General features: G+C 43.4%; 1 protein-coding gene across 1 annotated transcript in view; it reads left to right on the forward strand.

The window, feature by feature from the left end:
- Positions 1-19,184, forward strand: part of asxl1 (ASXL transcriptional regulator 1) — a 50,251-nt gene that overhangs the window by 14,940 nt on the left and 16,127 nt on the right. Inside the window, exons 4-7 of the mRNA XM_061686616.1 lie at positions 4,213-4,330; positions 14,665-14,842; positions 15,472-15,638; positions 15,833-15,917. Of these exons, the coding sequence (XP_061542600.1) occupies positions 4,213-4,330; positions 14,665-14,842; positions 15,472-15,638; positions 15,833-15,917 (548 nt within the window). The remainder of the gene's footprint in view (positions 1-4,212; positions 4,331-14,664; positions 14,843-15,471; positions 15,639-15,832; positions 15,918-19,184) is intronic.

Genomic DNA, 19,184 nt, shown 5'->3' on the forward strand with positions numbered 1-19,184 from the left:
AAGGAGGAAATTAAGGTAAATAAAAGATGAGATTAAAACACTGAGGCACCTCCTGGAACATAAACTGACAAATACAAACTGAACACTCGACCGTTGTTTTCAATGATACCCTTCCATGATTTTATGCCACCGTCCAGTCAACAAAGACCGACAGAGTACAGCGTTACCAACCTGAGAGCTTGCATCAACAGTCACAAGTACTGAATGTGTTATAGTAAAATCAGATATTATTGTCATACCTGTTGTTATTTAACATTGTCAAACTAGACAATAATTTTGCTGGGGTACTGAATAGTGTTTACATTCCCTTTTAAAAAGCTCTGGAATTGGAATGACTCTTCATAGTCAAGCCCTCAGGTTTTGCAAGGGAAAATAAATTGTTTTAGTAAAACTTTCTATTTTTACTACACTAGTCCATTTTTGAAATTATGAATTGGTAGTTTCATTGGCAAGTGACCATGGTATAAGTAGGTTAATGCCCTTTGATGTTTACAATCATCAGTGATTAAGGGACTTCGTGGAGGTAACAGTCATTTGCTGTGCGTTGGTTGTTGCCTCAATGTCTCCTCAAATGTCAGAAATTATATATAAAAAAGAAATTCAGAGAAGTCCGGAAATTAAGTTCTGGAAAAAGTATGAAATTTTGAAATCTGAAATGCGTAAGAACCGTGTATATACTGTTTATATATATTTAATGTTCTTAGATTTTAAAGCAAATCGTAACTCAAAACCCGCACGTTGGCAGTGTGCACGAATGTAAATGTAATACTGGCTCTCTAAAACAAAACCGAAATTTGCGAGTTGTTTATGTTCCAACCTTTTAAGTCATGTCGTCTTGTAATCAGATTGATGCGTAAAGTCACCACAAACATCTGGTGTGATGTTATACATGGAAACATTGTAATTTAAAATAGAAAATATAGGTAAACTGCCGTTGACGGTCTGTTAGTTCCAGAATTGGACACTGTGGTTTACTTAGCGGTATGGCACAATATAGGCAGAGCCTGGGACACGCATATTTCTGGGTCACAGATGTGCAATAAGACTAGATCCAACCAACAGACATGCCTCCCGTGCCTACATGGTGGCCTTGCTGAATATGGCAACATGCCAGCAAAGGAAATCCATTGACATACAGTGGGTAAGGAAAGTATTCAGACCCCCTTAAATTTTTCATTCTGTGTTATATTGCAGCCATTTGCTAAAATAATTTCAGTTCATTTTTTCCCTCAGTGTACACACAGCACCCCATGTTGACTAATCATTTCAGCAATTCAATTTTTTTCAAAGAAAACTGAAATATCACACAGCCCTAAGTATTTAGACCCTTTGCTGTGACACTCATATTTAACTCGGGTGCTGTCCATTTCTTCTGATCATCCTTGAGATGGTTCTACACCTTCATTGGAGTCCAGCTATGGTTGATTATACTATTTAGACTTGATGAGGAAAGCCACACACCTGTCTATATAAGACCTTACAGCTCACAGTGCATGTCAGAGCAAATGAGACTCATGAGTTCAAAGGAACTGCCTGAAGAGCTCAGACAGAATTGTGGCAAAGCACAGATCTGGCCAAGGTTACAAAACATTTTCTGCTGCACTTAAAGTTCCTAAAAGCACAGTGGCTTCCATAATCCTTAAATGGAAGACATTTGGGACGACCAGAACCGTTCCTAGAGCTGGCTGTCCAGTCAAACTCAGCAACCGGGGGAGAAGAGCCTTCGTGAGAGAGGTAAAGAAGAACCCAAAGATCACTGTGGCTGAGCTCCAGAAATTCAGTCGGGAGATAGGATAAAGTTCGAGAAAGTCAATCATCACTGTAGCCTTCCACCAGCCGGGGCTTTATGGCAGAGTGGCCCAACGGAAGCCTATCCTCAGTGCAAGACACATGAAAGCCCACATGGAGTTTGCTAAAAAAAAAAAAAACACACCTGACGGACTCCAAGATGAGAAATAAGATTCTCTGGTCTGATGAGGGCGGCACGGTGGCCGACTGGTTAGAGCGTCAGCCTCACAGTTCTGAGGAGCGGGGTTCAATCCCTGGTCCCACCTGTGTGGAGTTTGCATGTTCTCCCTGTACCTGCGTGGGTTTTCTCCGGGCATTCCAATTTCCTCCCACATCCCAAAAACATGCATTAATTGGAGACTCTAAATTGCCAGTAGGCATGACTGTGAGTGCGAATGGTTGTTTGTTTGTTTCCATGTGCCCTGCGATTGGCCGGCAACCAGTTCAGGGTGTACCCCGCCTCCTGCCCGATGACAGCTGGGATAGGCTCCAGCACGCCCGCGACCCTAGTGAGGAGTAGCGGCTCAGAAAATGGATGGATGGATGGTCTGATGAGCCCAAGATAGAACTTTTTGGCATTACTTCTAAGGGGTTTGTGTGGGGAAAACCAGGCACTGCTCATCACCTGTCCAATACAGTCCCAACAGTGAACTGGAGAGGATCTGCAAGGAGGAATGGGAAAGGATCTGCAAGTAGGAATGGCAAAGGATCCCCCAATCCAGGTGTAGAAAAACCTGTTTCATCATTCCCAAAAATACTCATGGCTGTATTAGCTCAAAAGGGTGCTTCTACTAAATACTGAGCAACGGGTCTGAATACTTATGGCTGTGTGATATTTGTTTTTCTTTTTTAATAAATCAATATGGGGTGCTGTGTGTACATTGAGGGGGAAAAAATGCTGTTTTTGGTACAGTAACAATTTCTTTGTCATGCCATGTCTATGGCTACTAATCTTATACCTAGATCAGACTTCTGAATTTTAGCCATGATATTGGCTAGGTTTGCGGATGATGCAGTCAACATGGGACTGCACTTCATCCGAGAACACCTCGACAGTGCAGGGACCTACGCAAGGATCCTGTTCGTGGACTTCAGTTCAGCGTTCAACACCATCATCCCTGAACTCCTTTCCTCCAAGCTTCTCCAGCTCAGCATCTCTCCTGCAATCTGCCATTGGATTTACACTTCCTGATGTGCAGGACACAGCAGGTGAAGATGGGAGAGACCACATCAACCACACGCAGCATCAGCACTGGGGCACCCCAAGGTTGTGTCCTCTCGCTCTACACAAACGACTGCACCTCAACGCACCCGGCTGTCAAACTCCTGAAGTTTACAGATGATACCACTGTCATCGGCCTTATCAAGGACTGTGACGAGTCTGGATTTCGACAGGAAGTGGAGCAGCTGGAGCTGTGGTGCGGCCGACACAACCTGGAGCTGAACACGCTCAAGATTGTAGAGATGATCGTGGACTTCAGGAGGCATCCTTCTCCATAGCTGCCCCTCAGGCTGTCCAGCTGCCTTGTGTCAACCGTCGAGACCTTCAGGTTCCTGGGAATTACAGTCACTCAGGACGTGAAGTGGGTGATCAACATCAACACCGTCCTCAAAAAGGCCCAGCAGGGGATGTACTTCCTGCAGCTTCTGAGAAAGCACGTTTGTTGTCACATTTCTGTTGGGCCAATTATATATTGCTCGTGCACTCACTGTAGTAGTCTCGCCACCCTCCACTATTTGCATATCTTTTGTTGACCAATACTGGCCACTCATGCCAGAGTAGCATCTGCCCCATTTGCACACTGACTGAGGAGTATCTGCAACATCTGCACACTACATCGTCCCAGATTATCGCACTACTCCCTTGAGGTCTCGGCGCCCTTTGCACAATGGTCATTGCACCGGACTATTGCGAGATTAGTAATTCGAACTGCTCTAAGTGCTAGAGAACTCTGCATCCTTTTGCACAATTGTAAAAAAAAAAATAATAATAATTTGTACCGGCATTACCAGATAACTAGCAACCCTTTATTGCTCAGTGACTGTTTTTGTCAATGTCTTTATGTCTCAAAAGTGTTCTGTCAATTGACTGTCTGTTGTCGTACCCGAGCGGCTCCAACTACCGGAGACAAATTCCTTGTGTGTTTTTTGGACATACTTGTCAAATAAAGATGATTCTGATTATGGTATGGACAAAGTGGATACAAATGGTCCTTTTCTGGCACTTGTTTGACAAAACCAAGGTGTTTGAAATTAAATTGACACTTTGGTGTCCAAGTCCATGTTAGAGACTCACGCTATGGAGGTCTAAATAGCCAAATTATCGGACCTTTAACATCAAATGGAGGTGAATTGGGTGTTTGGTCACCCTGATACTTGGTACCCTTGGTATGACACAAGTTTGTATTGTCTGTTTTCACACAGTGGTACAGCACCTTTGGCCTGCCTGGTAACAATGCTTCACTCTCAGGTGAGGGGAGATCGGGTCAAGAACAGTATCTTCTTTAAGTTGCCTGGACGGATGAGCTTGTTCACTCTAAAGGTATGTGAACGCGATCCTCCTCCCACTTCTCCAAAATTGCATCACACACCCATATTATCATCATTTTCATTATTTAACCTTTATTTATCCAGGTAAGGCAATTAACGCATTCACTGCCAGCCTTCCTAGTTAACATGGATATTTGACTTCTAAAGCTGTCAATGGCAGTGAATGTGTTAAAGAACAGATTCTCATTTGCAATGACGTGGCAGCAAAGTAAAACAAAGCAAAGTCAAATATACCATCATTTCTCGTGTATAATGCACATTTTTTTACCAACAAATTGTCAATAGTGCGCATTATACATGGGTATAGGGGAAAATGGGGGGAAAAACCTTACCATTTTATAAATGTATGCCACCATCTAGAGGTTATGAAAAAGCTGTACACTTTCATGCCAATATGCCACCGCCACCTAGAGGTTATGAGAGCGATGTAGGCCAGTCGAGTTCAGACTATCGTACTACTCGCTTGAAGTCTCGGCGCCCTTTGCACAATGGTCATTGCACCGGACTATTGTAATATTAGTCATTCGAACTGCTCTAAGTGCTCGAGGACTCTGCATCTTTTTGCACAATTGCCCAAAAAAAATAATGGACTGGCATTACCAGATAACTAGCAACCCTTTATTGCTCAGTGACTGTTTTTCTCAATGTCTTTGTCTCAAAAGTGTTCTCTGTCAATTGACTGTCTGTTGTCGTACTAGAGCGGCTCCAATTACCGGAGACAAATTCCTTGTGTGTTTTTGGACATACTTGGCAAATAAAGATGATTCTGATCCATACCAGACTGTCGTCCATGTCTTTATGGACTTTGCTTTGTGCATTGGTGCACAGTAATGTTGGAACAGGAAGGGGCCATCTCCAAACTGTTCCAGCAAAGTTGTGAGCAGTGAATTTTCCAAAAGGTCTTGGTATGCGGTATCCTTCAGAGTTAATTTTACTGGAACTAAGAAGCCAATATTTTGGACAATTCCATGCTCCCAACTTTGTACGAACAGCTCTATTTCGAACATTGCTGTGCACCAATGCACAAAACAAGGTCCAAAAAGACATGGATAAGTGAGTGTGGTGTATATGAACTTGATTGGCCTGCACAGAGTCCTGACCTCAACCCGATAGAAGACCTTTGAGATTAATTAGAGGAATAAAATGTAGCCAATCAAAGAAGCACCCAAGACTGACTAACAGCGACCGTAAATGAAAACAAAAATGTCTAACCCGATATTGTTGTCTGTATAAAAGTGGGTTCTTCAGACAACAAAAAGTATTGTTTTTAGAGAATATCCCCTTTTTCAAGGTTCACCATTTTTCTCATTAAATATATTTCCAAAGTTGCTATTGACCTGAAAGTTTCACCAGATGTTGGAAACAACCCAAGTAATCCATACGTACAAAGAAAGTAGAACAAATAAGCTCAGAAATTAAGTTGTGTGTAATAATGTGAAATGACTGGGGGAAAGTATTGAACACGCCAACTGGTATTTATTTAATACTTTGTACAAAAGCCTTTGTTTGCAATGATGTTCTCAAGATGCCTCCTGTATGGAGAAACTAGCCGCATGTATTGCTCTGGTGTGATTTTGGCCCATTCCTCCACACAAGCTGTTTTCAAATCTTGAAGGTTCCATGGGCTGCTTTTATGGACTTTAAGTTTCCTTTCTTTCCATAGATTTTCAATTGGATTCAAGTCACGTGATTGGCTGGGCCGTTCTAGCATCTGAGACCTTTTTGTAGGTCATCAATTAGGACTGAACGAGCTGATATTCATATGCACTGACAAGGGAACGGATTGTTGTTTAATTGATAGATTTTAGGTGTTGTCTTGTCTTTCCATGTCTCTTTGCACCTCCCTTCATGTGTTCAATAATTTTTCCCTGTGTCATTTCCCATTTTTACACAACTTAATTTCTGAGCATATTTCTTCTACTTTCTTTGTATGTATGGATTACTTGGGTTGTTCCCAACATCTGGTGAAATTTTCAGGTCAATAGCACCTTTGGATGTATATTTAGTAGGAAAAATGGTGATGTGATAAATACTTATTTCAGCCGCTGTATATCCGGGCACTGGTCACAACGACAGCCATTGCGGATTGCCACCAAAAATACAATTTGACAGTGACAAATGATGGCTAATAAGTCTTTAGGGAGTTATTGGAGGGGATTAGATCTTATTTCAGGAAAGTGGTATGATGATAAGTGCTTTAATCAATAATTAGGCCTTAAAAATGACATGACATAAGAATAAACAATGCCCCATTTTCGCTGGACTTTCTGATCAAGACATTACTACTACAACAACAACAACAGAAGATAACTTGTACGCATCCTAGCCAGCTAAGAATGGTAAGTTGACAGTTGCTTTGTTTTCTCGCACTAATTCTTGGTGACAGCTGTAAGTCGAAAGAACGATGCCGTACACTGCCCACTTTCGTTGGAGCAACCAATAACACAGCAGTGAAACCCCACTTCGCCAGCCGTTCTGAACTTATTAGGTTAAGCTTGCCGCACACTGCATGATGCAGTCGAACCCGATTGGACCTGACCATTGCATAAAAATAAATGTTGCAGATTGACGCACCCCTGCACATTGAGCTATTGTATATCTGGATGCCCTGAGGGAGCTTGTATAGGCGTTTGGTGCTCGTCATATTATTAGAATATCATGAAGTTGATTTATTTCAGTAATTCCATTCAAAAAATGAAACTTGTATAATGTATACATTCATTTCACACAGACTGACATATTTAAAGTGTTTATTTCTTTTAATGTTGATGATTATAACTGACAACGAATGAAAACCCCAAATTGAGTATCTCAGAAATTTAGAATATTGTGGAGAGAGGGATTATTGAAGACACCTGGTGCCGCATTCTAATCAGCTACTTCACAAAAAAACACCTTCAAAGGCCTTTAAATAGTCTCTCATTGACACCTTTCACAAGGAGGGCAAGGCACAAAAGGTAATTGCTAAAGACGCTGGCTGTTCACAGAGCTCTGTGTGCAAGCACATTAATAGAGAGGCAAAGGGAAGGAAAAGATATGGTCGAAAAAAAGTGTACAAGCAATAGGGATAAACGCACCCTGGAGAGGATTGTGAAACAAAACCCCTTCCAAAATGTGGGGGAGATTCCCAGAGTGACTGCAGGTGGAGTCAGTGCTTCAAGACCCACCACACACAGACGTATCCAAGACATGGGTTTCAGCTGTCGCATTCCTTGTGTCAAGCCAGTCTTGTACAAGAGACTGCATCAGAAGTGTCTCACCTTGGCTAAAGACAAAAAGGACTGGGCTGTTACTGAGTGACCCAAAGTTATGTTCTCTGATTTAAAGTAAATTTTGCATGTCCTTTGGAAATCAAGGTCCCAGAGTCTGGAGGAAGAGAGGAGAGGGTTGCTTGAGGTTGATGGTTAAGTTTCCACAGTCAGTGATGGTTTGGGGTGCCATGACGTGATGGTGTTGGTCCACTGTGTTGCCTTAGGTCCAAGGTCAATGCAGTCGTCTTCCATGAAGTTTTAGTGTACTTTGTGATTCCTGCTGCTGACTAATTTTATGGAGATACAGATCTAATTTTCCAACAAGACTTGGCACCTGCACACAGTGCCAAAGCTACCAGTACCCGGTTTAAGGACCATGGTATCCCTGTTCTTGATTGGCCAGCAAACTCGCCTGACCTCAACCCAATACAAAATCTATGGGGTATTGTGAAGAGGAAGATTTGATACACCAGACCCAACAATGCAGAAGAGATGAAGGCCACTATCAGAGTAACCTGGGCTCTCATAACACCTGAGCAGTGCCACAGACTGATTGACTCCATGCCACACCGCATTGCTGCAGTAAGTCAGGCAAAAGGAGACCCAACTAAGTATTGAGTACTGTACATGCTCGTACTTTTCATGTTGATACTTGTCAGTTGGCCAACATTTCTAGAAATATTTTGTTTTCGGTCTCAAGTTATAATCTAATTTTCTGAGATATTTAATTTGGGATTTTCATTAGTTGTCAGTTATAATCATAAAAATTAAAATAAATAAATGTTTGAAATATATCAGTGTGTAATGAATGAATATAATATACAAGTTTCCCTTTTTGGATGGAATTACTGAAATAAATCAACTTTTTTATGATATTCTAATTATATGACCAGCAGCTGTATATACAGTATATTGTAGTTGATCACATTTCTTAAACCATAAAAAGATAGTCTAAAGCTAAAGAGAGAATAAAAGCAAGAGTGTTGATATTTCAACGCGTCTCACTGACTCCATTCATTTGAACGTACCAACGTACATTTTGGTAACAAGCTTAGCTTTTTCATCCACATGATACATTATGAATATAATTAAGTATTGATGTAAAACACAGTACTGTATTTTACACACTATTTATATGGCTTGAGGTGGCACAGCGTTACGGCTCGCAAACCCTGAAGTGCATTTTCAGTGTGAATGAAAGCTTCTGTGCATTTTGATTGGCTGTAAGCTGCAACGGTGTGCACCCAAAACCAGTGGTAGACTCATTGGCCACTCATGGAAACAGTTGCCAAACCCCGCACTCTGGGCAACAGTTCAGTAGGGTTTAGCCAAGTCGCTCGGTGTAGGGTCGCTTTCGTGCTGTTTACTTGCATTCGCCCAACCAATACGGCGACAGTCTTCAAAATCGGAAATCGTATGATGTCACAGTAAAAGCGTCAATAGGATTATTGGTGTGCGCATGCTATAGAAGGGCATCTTTTTATTGTGGCCACTTTTGCAGGGGTGATCTTGTGTAAATGAAAGGTGTCATATGATCCCTTCAGAATGTCAAAATCTACTATTCAGCGAATATCAGGTGTCATCAATGCATTATTGCTCAGATAAAACTGAAGATGTACTACCAGTCAGTCAACAGTGATTCAAAGTCAGATTTACAGGAGAAGCATGTCTGCATGAAGGTGGCTAAACACTTGAGTTTTTAAGAAATGTATAGAGTCGATAGAGATGTCGAAAAGAGGGAATATTAAGCTTGCAGTTCAGTGATTTAGCAAATAATGATTTCAGGAAGAACAATGCTCAAGAATGGTTGATACATTTAGATTAGTTGGTAATATTAAAGTTGCCAGATGTAACAAGCTGTATTAATGAGAGAGCTGGCTTACAGTGTGTAAACTCTACCAGAATTCAACTGTTGAGGTAACAATATCATTCTGTGACCACGAAAACTATCTAGCAACAAAGGAGAGAGCTTTTGAAGATCAAGCCTAATCAGAACATGTAGATGATTGTGTCCAGTCCACCTACCCATGCACAAGAATAACATCAACCAAACAGTTGCTAAAACCACTACATTGCGAGCATAATCAAGCCTTCAAGAAAGCCTCTGGAAAACCCATGGAGAGGATCCTACAGAACTTGAATTCAGATTGTCAGTAATGTAGAGAAATTCCATGATTGGAGTGTGCACAAAAGTAAGACTCGTCTAATCTCCTACTCTCCTTTCATGATCATCACCAGTTGAATGATACGCTACACATCTGACGTTTTTTATGACATTCATCGATATATGTAACATCCTAGTTTTGCACCCAAAATTAAGAGTCGTCCGACCAGGCTTTTTAGTGAATCAGTGCAAATAAATTGTGGCCTCAATGTCCTGTTCTTCGTTGGCAGGAGTGGCACTCGATGTGGTCTTCTGCTGATGAGTTATGCGTTCAGACATGCTACTTCGGTTGTAACAGGTGGTAATTTGTATAAGTTCTATCAGTTTGAACCCGTCTACCATTCTCCTCTGACCTTCTGACATCAATAAGGCATTTTCACCCAGAGGACTGCTATTTACTGGATATTTTCTATCTTACGTACCATTCTATATACTAGAACCTAGAAGTGGTTGTGTGCGAAAATCCAGTAAATCAACAGTTTCTAAAACAATCAGCCAGCCTGTCTGGCACTAACAACCATGCCACATTCAAAGTCTCCCAAACCACCTTTTTAACTTCTTCACTTTCAAATTGTCCAGATACTGTCTTACATCCCTACATGCATTAATCTGCTGCCGTGTAAATGACTGATTTCATATTTGTGTTAACCAGCAGCTGAACTTGTTACTGATACTGGACAATGTGTACAGTGGGGCAAAAAAGTATTTAGTCAGGCACCAATTTTGCAAGTTCTCCCACTTAAAAATATGAGAGGCCTGTAATTTCCATCATAGGTATACCTCACCGATGAGAGACAAAATAATAAATAAAAAAAAAACATCCAGAAAATCAGTCTAATTTTTAAATAATTTATTAGCAAATTATGGTAGAAAATAAGCATTTGGTCACCTACAAACAAGCAAGATTTCTGGCTCTCACAGACCTGTAACTTCTTCTTTAAGAGGCTCCTCTGTCCTCCACTCATTACCTTTATTATTGGTACCTGTTTGACCTTATCAGTATAAAAGACACTTGTCCACAGCCTCAAACAGTCACACTCCAAACTCCACTATCGCCAAGACCAAAGCTGTCAAAGGACACCAGAAACAAATTTGTAGACCTGCACCAGGCTGGGAAGACTGAATCTGCAATAGGTAATCAGCTTGGTATGAAGAAATCAACTGTGGGGGCAATTATTAGAAAATGGAAGATCTACATGACCACCGATAGTCTCCCTCAATCTGGGGCTCCACGCAAGATCTCACCCCGTGGGGTCAAAATGATCGCAAGAACGGTGAGCAAAAATCCCAGAACCACACGAGGGGACCGAGTGATTGACCTGCAGAGAGCTGGGACCAAAGTAACAAAGGCTACCATCAGTAACACACTACGCCGCCGGGGACTCAAATCCTGCAGTGCCAGTCGTGTCCCCGTGCTTAAGCCAGAACATGTCCAGGCCTGTCTGAAGTTTGCTCGAGAGCATTTGGATGATCCAGAAGAGGATTGGGAGAATGTCATATTGTCAGATGGAAACAAAATAGAACTTTTTGGTAAAAACTCAACTTGTTGTGTTTGGAGGAGAAAGAATGCCGAGTTGCATCCAAAGAACACCATACCTACTGTGAAGCATGGGGGTGGAAACATCATGCTTTGGGGCTTTCTCTGCAAAGGGACCAAGATGACTGATCTGTGTAAAGGAAAGAATGAATGGGGCCATGTATCGTGAAAGTTTGAGTGAAAACATCTTTCCATTAGCAAGGGCATTGAAGATGAAACGTGGCTGGGTCTTTCAGCATGACAATGATCCCAAACACACCGCCCGGGTAACGAAGGAGTGGCTTCGTAAGAAGTATTTCAAGGTCCTGGAGTGGCCTAGCCTGTGTCCAGATCTCAACCCCATAGAAAATCTTCAGAGGGAGTTGAAAGTCTGTGTTGCCCAGCAACACCCCCAAAACATCACTGCTCTAGAGGAGATCTGCGTGGAGCAATGGGCCAAAATACCAGCAACAGTGTGTTTGACCTCTGTCATTGCCAACAAAGGGTATATAAAAGGTATTGAGATGATCTTTTGTTCTTGACCAAATACTTATTTTCCACCATAATTTACTAATAAATTATTTCAAAATCAGCCTGATTTTTCTGAATTATTATTTTTTTTCTCTCTCTCATTTTGTCTCAGGTGAGGTACACCTATGATGAAAATTACAGGCCTCTCATCTTTTTAAGTGGGAGAACTTGCACAATTAGTGACTGACTAAATACTTTTTTGCCCCACTGTACATACGGTTGTGTTCTGAAGAATAGATGTATGTTCCACCAGCAGCTGAACTTGTTACTGATACTGGACAATGTGTATGTACGGTTGTGTTCTGAATAATAAAGTATGTTCAAAGAGTGAGGAAAGCTTTAAATCTCATAGGTTTAATTTCCGGACATGAAAATGTATTGGAACGTCACATTTTACTAAATATAAATAAATTGTATTGTATTGCTTAGGCTATTAAAATAAAATGGCAGTATCTTTGTTCCAAGATTAACATTATGATGTGGCCACCCAATTTCAGAATCTTAATCCCAATACAGAATTTATCCGGCTCTAGCCACCGACAGTGCGTGCATCACAGATGATTTCCCCCGCCGCCGCCTCCACGGCGTGTTGCGGCCGAGTCCCTGTGTCGATTAACGGCTCACTGAATTTAAACTGAAACTAAAAGAGCAGAATGACACTCTGTGGCCAGTGAAAGCATGTGCTATGTGCATCGCTCCTCTCACCGCAGAGGGGCCGTGATGGAAGTATTTGATTGACAGCTGAAAGTTCTGGGGTGGCAGGATTTTCAGAGCACCCAGCAACACGCCCACAGTGTCTGGAACCTTAAAAGAATGACAATTTTTTTTTTTTTTACCATTTTGAAGCCTTATTTTACATTGGGATTTTTATTTTTTTAATCCATTCATTCATTGTCAGACTTAACATTACTCTTCTTTGTGGTGTATTATTACACTGGGTACGGAAAGTTTTCAGACCCCCTTAAATTTGTTATATTGCAGCCATTTGTTAAAATCATTTAAGTTCAATTTTTTTCCTCAATGTACACACAGCACCCCATATTGACAGGGGAAAAAAAACTTAATTGTTGAAATTTTTGCTGATTTATTAAAGAAAAACTGAATTATCACACAGCCATAAGTATTCGGACACTCATATATTTAACTCTGGTGCTGTCCATTTCTTCTGATCATCCTTAAAATGGTTCTACACCTTCATTGGAGTCCACCTCTGTTTGATTATACTGATGGGCTTGATTAGGAAAGCCACACCCCTGTCTATATAAGACCTTACAGCTCACAGTGCATGTCAGAGGAAATGAGAATCATGATGTTAAAGGAAGTACCTGAAGACCTCAGAGACAGAATTGTGGCAAGGCACAGATCTGGCCAAGGTAACAAAAAATGTCTGCTACACTTAAGGTTCCTAAGAGCAGAGTGGTCTCCATAATCCTGAAATGGAAGACGTTTGGGTCGATCAGAACCCTTCCTAGAGCTGGCGGTCCGGCCAAACTGAGCAATCGGGGAGAAGAGCCTTGGTGAGAGAGGTAAAGAAGAACCCAAAGAGCACTGTGGCTCAGCTCCAGAGATGCAGTCGGGAGATGGGAGAAAGTTCTAGAAAGTCAACCATCACTGCAGCCCTCCACCAGTCGAGGTTTTATGGCAGAGTGCCCCGACGGAAGCCTCTCCTCAGTGCAAGACACATGAAACCCTGCATGGAGTTTGCTAAAAAAAACACCTGAAGGGAAATGAGATTCTCTCGTCTGATGAGACCACGATAGAAATTGTTGGCCTTAATTCTAAGTGGCATGTGTGGAGAAAACCAGGCACTGCTATCACCTGTCCAATAGAGTCCCAACAGTGAAGCATGGTGGTGGCAGCATTATGCTGTGGGTGTGTTTTTCAGCTTCAGGGACAGTGAGACTGGTTGCAATCGAAGAAAAGATTAATGTGTCAAAGTACAGAGCCTGGACGAAAACCTTCTCCAGAGTGCTCAGAACCTCAGACTGGGCCAAAGGTTCACCTTCAAAAAAGACAGTGACCCTAAGCACACAGCTAATATACGGAAGGAGTGCCTTCAGAACAACTCCGTGACTGTTTTTGAATGGCCCAGCCAAAGCCCTGACTTAAACCCAATTTAGAATCTCTGGAAAGACCTGAAAATGGCTGTCCACCAACGTTCACCATCCGAACTGGAGAGGATCTGCAAAGAGGAATGGCAGATGGTCCCCAAATCCAGGTGTGAGAAACCTTTTGCATCATTCGCCAAAAGACTCATGGCTGTATTAGGTCAAAAGGGTACTTCTACTAAATACTGAGCAAAGGGTCTAAATGCTTATGGCTGCGTGATATTTCAGTTTTTCCTTTTTAATCTGCAAAAATTTCAACAATTTATTTATTATTTTTTCCTGTCAATATGGGGTGCTGTGTGTACATGTGGAAAAATGAACTTAAATGATTTTAGCAAATGGCTGCAATATTAAAAAAAAGAGTGGGGTGAAAATTAAGGGGGCATGAATAATTTCCCCGTACCCACTGTATATTGTTGAATTTACAATGTTTTGGCCTGTTTAGTGGCACTTTAAAGAAAATACAGACAGTGCTAGTTTTTTTAACAGCTTACCATTCACTTTACATAACTAAAAAATGGATAAAGAAAAAACGTTTTGATTTGGAATAGAATGAGCAGTGTTCCCAATTAATCTGTATGGAAATTGATATATGGATTTGAGCTTGACTTACTTTGTAACTACATGAATGCAAAAATGTTGGGTGAAACAAATGTTTTAAGCACTTTGTATCAATATTTGTATGATGTCGGTTAGCTTCAGAGAGGAGGTGATTTACTTCCCTTTTCTCCTATTTTTTTTCTGTCTGATCTGTAGAAGAATGCTCTGCAGTGGACAAAGACTTCAGAGTCAGAAACACCATCTGAGCTGGTGAGCAGCGCTGCAACCCCAACCTCCAGCCACACCACCATCACAGAGTGTGCAGCAGTTGGCCCCACTGAGACAACTGAGCAGGAGAGCTGCAACTCTACTGAGACCACTGCTTCCAATTTGGGTAACACACAGTACAGATAACTTTGTCAATGGTTTAGACCAGTGAGTGTGAAATTGTGGTACGCATGTTCCCTCTAGTGAAATACGAAAGAATTCTTGTCTGAGCACAGTTCAGTTGTATATTAGTTATACATTTGCATTCAATCTTTAAGAACTACTTGTTTTAAAACTTATTTATTTTTTTACTTTCATTGCAATGCATTTTAATTGAATCATTAAGTAAGAATGTTTTATTTTGCTATATTTAAGGACAGTCGTAATGTTTAAACTGTGCAAAACGTTAGTGGCAATATTAGTTGTGATATTTATTCTGAACATGAATATGATAACTGATGGACAGGTAAAACAGAATAAATAGTACAAAATGGACAATCAAAGCAATCGTAGAATCATGCTGGTTCTTGGAGAGGTATTTGTTTAGGTGGTACTTTGGTGTAAAACGTTTGAGAACCACTGGTTTAGACTAATGAATTTGAACTTGCAAGTGAGTCATGAGTGTACAGACGGCAGCGAGCGTGTTTTATTTGTAAATGACAAGTAATGAAATTACAAATAATGTATGTGCTGGCACTAAACTTCAACCCGGTTATGATATACAGGCTAGTAAGTCTTGTCTTTCCCGACCTACAGCCTTAACAGATGAAACTTCATCCAGTGTTACCGGTTCCACTGAGCTGCAATCTACCAGTCAGCCTCAGACCCGTCTCAGCAGAGCAGCAGGATTGCAGGGACGGACTGACACTCAGCAGGTCCAACATGTTCAGCACACGCAGACCAGACTCAGCCGGTCCCGACAGGTCAGGACCATCCTCCAAAACAGGCTACCCTATTAGGGTGGTTGTAGCATGTAACAACCTTTTCATCAGTCCATTTGTGTGGACTTGGAACCTTAGATAATTAGAAGGATTGAAAACCTTTAAATGTAGAATTTTCACTTCTTGTGTCCAACCCACCACCATCCCCACAACCACCATCATCTTTTCTGCCACAGTCAGGGAGGCAGCGAAAGAAAGCAGTCATGATGCCACGTGTTGTCCTCACTCCTCTTAAAGTCAATGGAGAGCACGTGCCCTCGGGTAAGACTTCCTTTTCCTTAGAATAGTGACACTTGGGTAATGAGGGTCAGTAAATTCCTCTTGCTGCCCTTAGATCAATGGATTGGAACCCTTTTGTAATAATGAATACAGTGCCGTGAACAAGTATTTTCTCCCTTCTCAAATATGTTTTTTTTTGTGTTTCCCTACTTTGTTTAAGAGCATAAAACAAATGCAAATATCAGACAAAGATAACCAAAGTAAACAAAATGCTTTTTTTAAATTATTCTATTTATTAGGAAGAAAAAAACTATTCAAAGCTACCTGCCCCATTGAGTAAGTAAAAAGTAATTGCCTCCTAAACCTTATGTCTGGTTGGGCAACCGTCAGTAGCAACAACTAACATCAAGCAGTATTCTACAACTGGCAAATGTCTTTCACATCTCTTTCAAGATATTTTGGCCCACCCTTCCTTGCAGAATTGTTTGATGTTGATTTTTGTTGAACATATAAACATAACAGTCCATCCATCCATTCATTTTCTTCTGCTCATCCAAGGTCGGGTCGCGGGGGCAGTAGCTTTAGCAGGGACGCCCAGACTTCTCTCTCCCCAGCGACTTCATCCAGCTCTTCCGAGGGGATCCCGAGGCGTTCACGGGCCAGCTGGGAGACATAGTCTCTCCAGTGTGTCCTGGGTTGTCCCAGGGGTCTTCTCCCGGTGGGCTGTGCCTGGAACACCTCACCAGGGAGGCATCCGTGAGGCATCCGAATCAGATGCCCCAGCCACTTCGCTTGGCTCCTCTCAATGTGGAGGAGCACCGGCTCTACTTTGAGCCCCTCCCGGATGACAGAGCGTCTCACCCTATCGCTAAGGCTTAGCTCCTTCTTTACCACAACGGACCGATACAAAGTCAGCATCACTGCATAGGCTGCATCGATCCACCTGTCAATCTCCTGTTCCATTCTTCCCTCACTAGTGAACAAGACCCCAAGATACTTGAACTCGTCCACTTGGGGCAGGATCTCATACCCAACCTGGAGAGGGCACGCCACTCTTTTCCGACTGAGGACAATGGTCTCATATTTGGAGGTGCTGATTCTCATCCCAGCCGCTTCACACTTGGCTGCTCCAGCATCTCGCCTAGGCTAAAAACAAATGATTGGACTTCTACTGAGTGGTCCAAAGTTGAGAGTTGGAGATCACGGCTTGATGAAGCCAACAGAACCACATCATCTGCAAAAAGCAGAGATGCAATACTGAGGCTACCAAACCAGACCCCCTCTACGCTTCGGCTGCACCTAGAAATTCTGTCTGTAAAAGTTATGAACAGAATCTGTGACAAAGGGCAGCCTTGGCGGAGTCCAACCCTCACTGGAAACAAGTCCGACTTACTGACGGACCAAACAGGGACCAAACAGCATGTATCACAGGGTTCAGTACCCCATACTCCCGAAGCACCCCCCTACGGACTCCCCGAGGGACATGGTCAAACACCTTCAAGTACTCAAAACATATGTAGACTAGTTGGGCGAGCTCCCATGCGCCCTCAAGGACTCTGCCAAGGGTGTAGAGCTGGTCCACTGTTCCACGGCCAGTACGAAAACCACACTGCTCCTCCTGAATCTGAGATTTGACTTCTCAATGGGCCCTCGTCTCCAGCACCCTTGAATAGACCTTACTAGCGAGGCTGATGAGTATGATTTCCCCCTGTTGTTGGAACACACCCGCCGTTCCCTCTTCTTAAAAAGGGGGACTGCCAATCCAGAGGCAGAGTCCCCGATGTCCACGCAATGTTGCAGAGGCGTGTCAACCAGGACAGCCCCACAGCATCCAGAGCCTTTAGGAACTCCGGACGAATCTCATCCACCGCCAGGGCCTTGCCACTGAGGAGCTTTTTCACCACCTCAGTGACTTCAACCGCAGCAAGAGGAGAGCCTGCCTCAGAGACCCCAGACTCTGCTTTCTCATGGGAAGGCATGTCAGTGAAATTGAGGTCTTTGAAGTATGCTCCCCACCGACTCACAACGTCCCGAGTTGAGGTCAGCAGCGCCCCAACCCCACTATACACAGTGTTGATTGTGCAATGCTTCCCCCTCCTGAGACGCCGGACGGTGGACCAGAATTTCCTTGAAGCCTTCCCGAAGTCTTTCTACATGGCCTCACCAAACTCCTTCCATGCCCGAGTTTTTGCTTCAGTAATCACCAAAGCTGCATTCCGCTTGGCCAGCCGGTGCCCATCAGCTTCCTCAGGAGTCCTACAGGCCGAAAAGGCCAGATAGAACTCCTTCTTCAGCTTGACGGCATCCCTCACCGTTTGTGTCCACCAACGGTTTCGGGGACTGCCGGCACGATGGCCACAGCTCCGGTCGGCCGCCTCAGCAATGGAGGCGCGGAACACGGTCCACTCGGACCGGCATCTTCCCCCACCATCAGAGCCAACTCACCACCAGGTGGTGATCAGTTGACAGCTCCACCCCTCTCTTCACCCGAGTGTCCATGACATGCGGCTGCAAGTCCAATGCCATGACCACAAAGTCGATCATCGAACTGCGACCTAGGGTGTCCTGGTGCCAAGTGCACGTGAGGATACCCTTAAGCTTGAACATGGTGTTAGTTATCGACAATCAGTGATGAGCACAGAAGTCCAATAACAGAACACCGCTGGGGTCCTGGTCGGGTGGACCGTTCCTACCAATCACGCCCTTCCAGGTCTCACCATCAATGCCCATGTGAGCATTGAAGTCCCCCAGCAGAGCGATAGAGTCCCCAGCGGGAGCATTCTCCAGCACCCCCCACTCCCCTCCAAGGGCTCCAAAAAGGGTGGGGACTCTGAACTGATCTTTGGGGAATAGGCACAAACAACAGTCAGGACCCGTCCCCCCACCCGAAGGCGGAGGGAGGCTACCCTCTTGTCCGCTGGGGTGAAACCCTACGTACAGGCGCCGAGCTGGGGGGCACACCTGCGCAGCGCCTCTCACCGTGGGTAACTCCAAAATGGAAGAGAGTCCAACCACTCTCAAGAGGACTGGTACCAGAGCCCAATGCGTGTGTGGAGGCGAGCCCAACTATATCTAGTCGGGACGTCTCGACCTCACACACCAGTTCGGGCTCCTTCACTGCCAGAGAGGTGACATTCTACATCCCTAGGGCCAGCTTCTGTAGCCGGGGATCGGATTGCCAATGTCCCTACCTTCGGCCACTGCCCAGGTCACACTGCACCTGGCCCCTCCCACAGGTGGTGGGCCATGGGAAGGGGGAACCACGTTACCCTTTCAGGCTGTGCCCGGCCCCATGGGTGCAGGTCCGGT

The sequence above is a fragment of the Phycodurus eques genome, chromosome 1 (genome assembly GCF_024500275.1).
Source record: "Phycodurus eques isolate BA_2022a chromosome 1, UOR_Pequ_1.1, whole genome shotgun sequence".
Lineage (NCBI taxonomy): Eukaryota > Metazoa > Chordata > Actinopteri > Syngnathiformes > Syngnathidae > Phycodurus > Phycodurus eques.